Source organism: Naegleria lovaniensis (genome assembly GCF_003324165.1).
Source record: "Naegleria lovaniensis strain ATCC 30569 chromosome Unknown tig057, whole genome shotgun sequence".
Lineage (NCBI taxonomy): Eukaryota > Heterolobosea > Eutetramitea > Acrasida > Naegleriidae > Naegleria > Naegleria lovaniensis.
The window spans coordinates 133421-134501 of NW_025407879.1; the positions used below are offsets into that span (position 1 = coordinate 133421).

Genomic DNA, 1081 nt, shown 5'->3' on the forward strand with positions numbered 1-1081 from the left:
TTTCTTGCCTTGTCAATGCATCCATGTAAGCTTGTCTTAACGCAGTTCCAATTCTGTGATTGGAAAGTTGAAGGAAAAAGTGATACAAGCCAAAAGCAGCCATACCACAGAATGTAATAATTGTCAATTTGATGCATACTTGATTAATGGCTTCTGCTCGATATGCAGCGTTTGAGTTTGCAGCAAGAAAGTCGTCAATCAAATCTCCAAGAATATATTGGCAAATAATTGGCAGCACTCCGTACGCCATGGAGCCAATAACTCCCAAAGAGAGTAATGTTAAATTCCACAGTCCAATCACTTTAAAAACTTTCAAATGTGAAAAGAAGGTGATTTTAGGCTCTCTATCGTCTTTGAGAGTTGCAGCACTGGCTGCATTCGATGCTTCTTTTGAGTCACCACCACCATTCATCTCCGTGTCTGTTGCATGCTGAGAATGACGAGTAGATTTTCGTTTCAATGGCATTGCGTGAGAGATGTCGAGTTATTTTGTTTGAGGAATGGTCTGTGAGACTTGAAACTACTCTTTTAAAACTGCTATGAAGAATCACCTGAGGAATGCATCCTAGAATTGTGCGTCGAGCATAATTTCTCCATATTTGTACATTGGTAAACTTTTGACTGCAACGGAATGCATGGCGAACATGGTTCACCAATAACATGGAGTAACCATCGAAGATCTCAGTGGAAGTGCATGGTTTTGCAATCAATTTGTAGAAAAAACGTTTTCCGTACCTACAAATTGATTGTAAAATTTTGTTTTCAGAATCCATGAGAGCATGCATTATCTACACAGTATTTGGTTTTGAATGGCGAAAATCTCATTTGGGTAAAACGAATCTGTTTTTTTTTGTAAACGGGGTTTTGTGTCCAATTCTCCAATATCTACATTGTTTGAACTAAGTATTAAGTTATTGATAAATGTGAATACAACCATTACCGCTGTCACACACTAAAAGCTCTCCGTTTAAGCGATTGAGGCATAAACCTTGAGGATTTCTAAATGTTTTTTCCTTTCGGTTCCCAAAACAGTTAAAATTGTAGCGTGGTTTCATTCCTATGTGATGAGTATTGGAAAATT

The 1081-nt window shown here is 37.7% G+C and overlaps 1 protein-coding gene across 1 annotated transcript in view; it reads right to left on the reverse strand.

Moving 5' to 3' along the window:
• C9374_012311 (uncharacterized protein) overlaps positions 1–466 on the reverse strand; it is a gene marked incomplete at both ends in the record, with an annotated part of 501 nt that extends 35 nt beyond the window's left edge. The window contains one exon of the mRNA XM_044688064.1: positions 1–466. This exon is cut by the window's left edge and continues 35 nt beyond it. Coding sequence (XP_044542496.1) covers positions 1–466 — 466 coding nt within the window.
• Positions 467–1081: the final 615 nt, after the last annotated feature.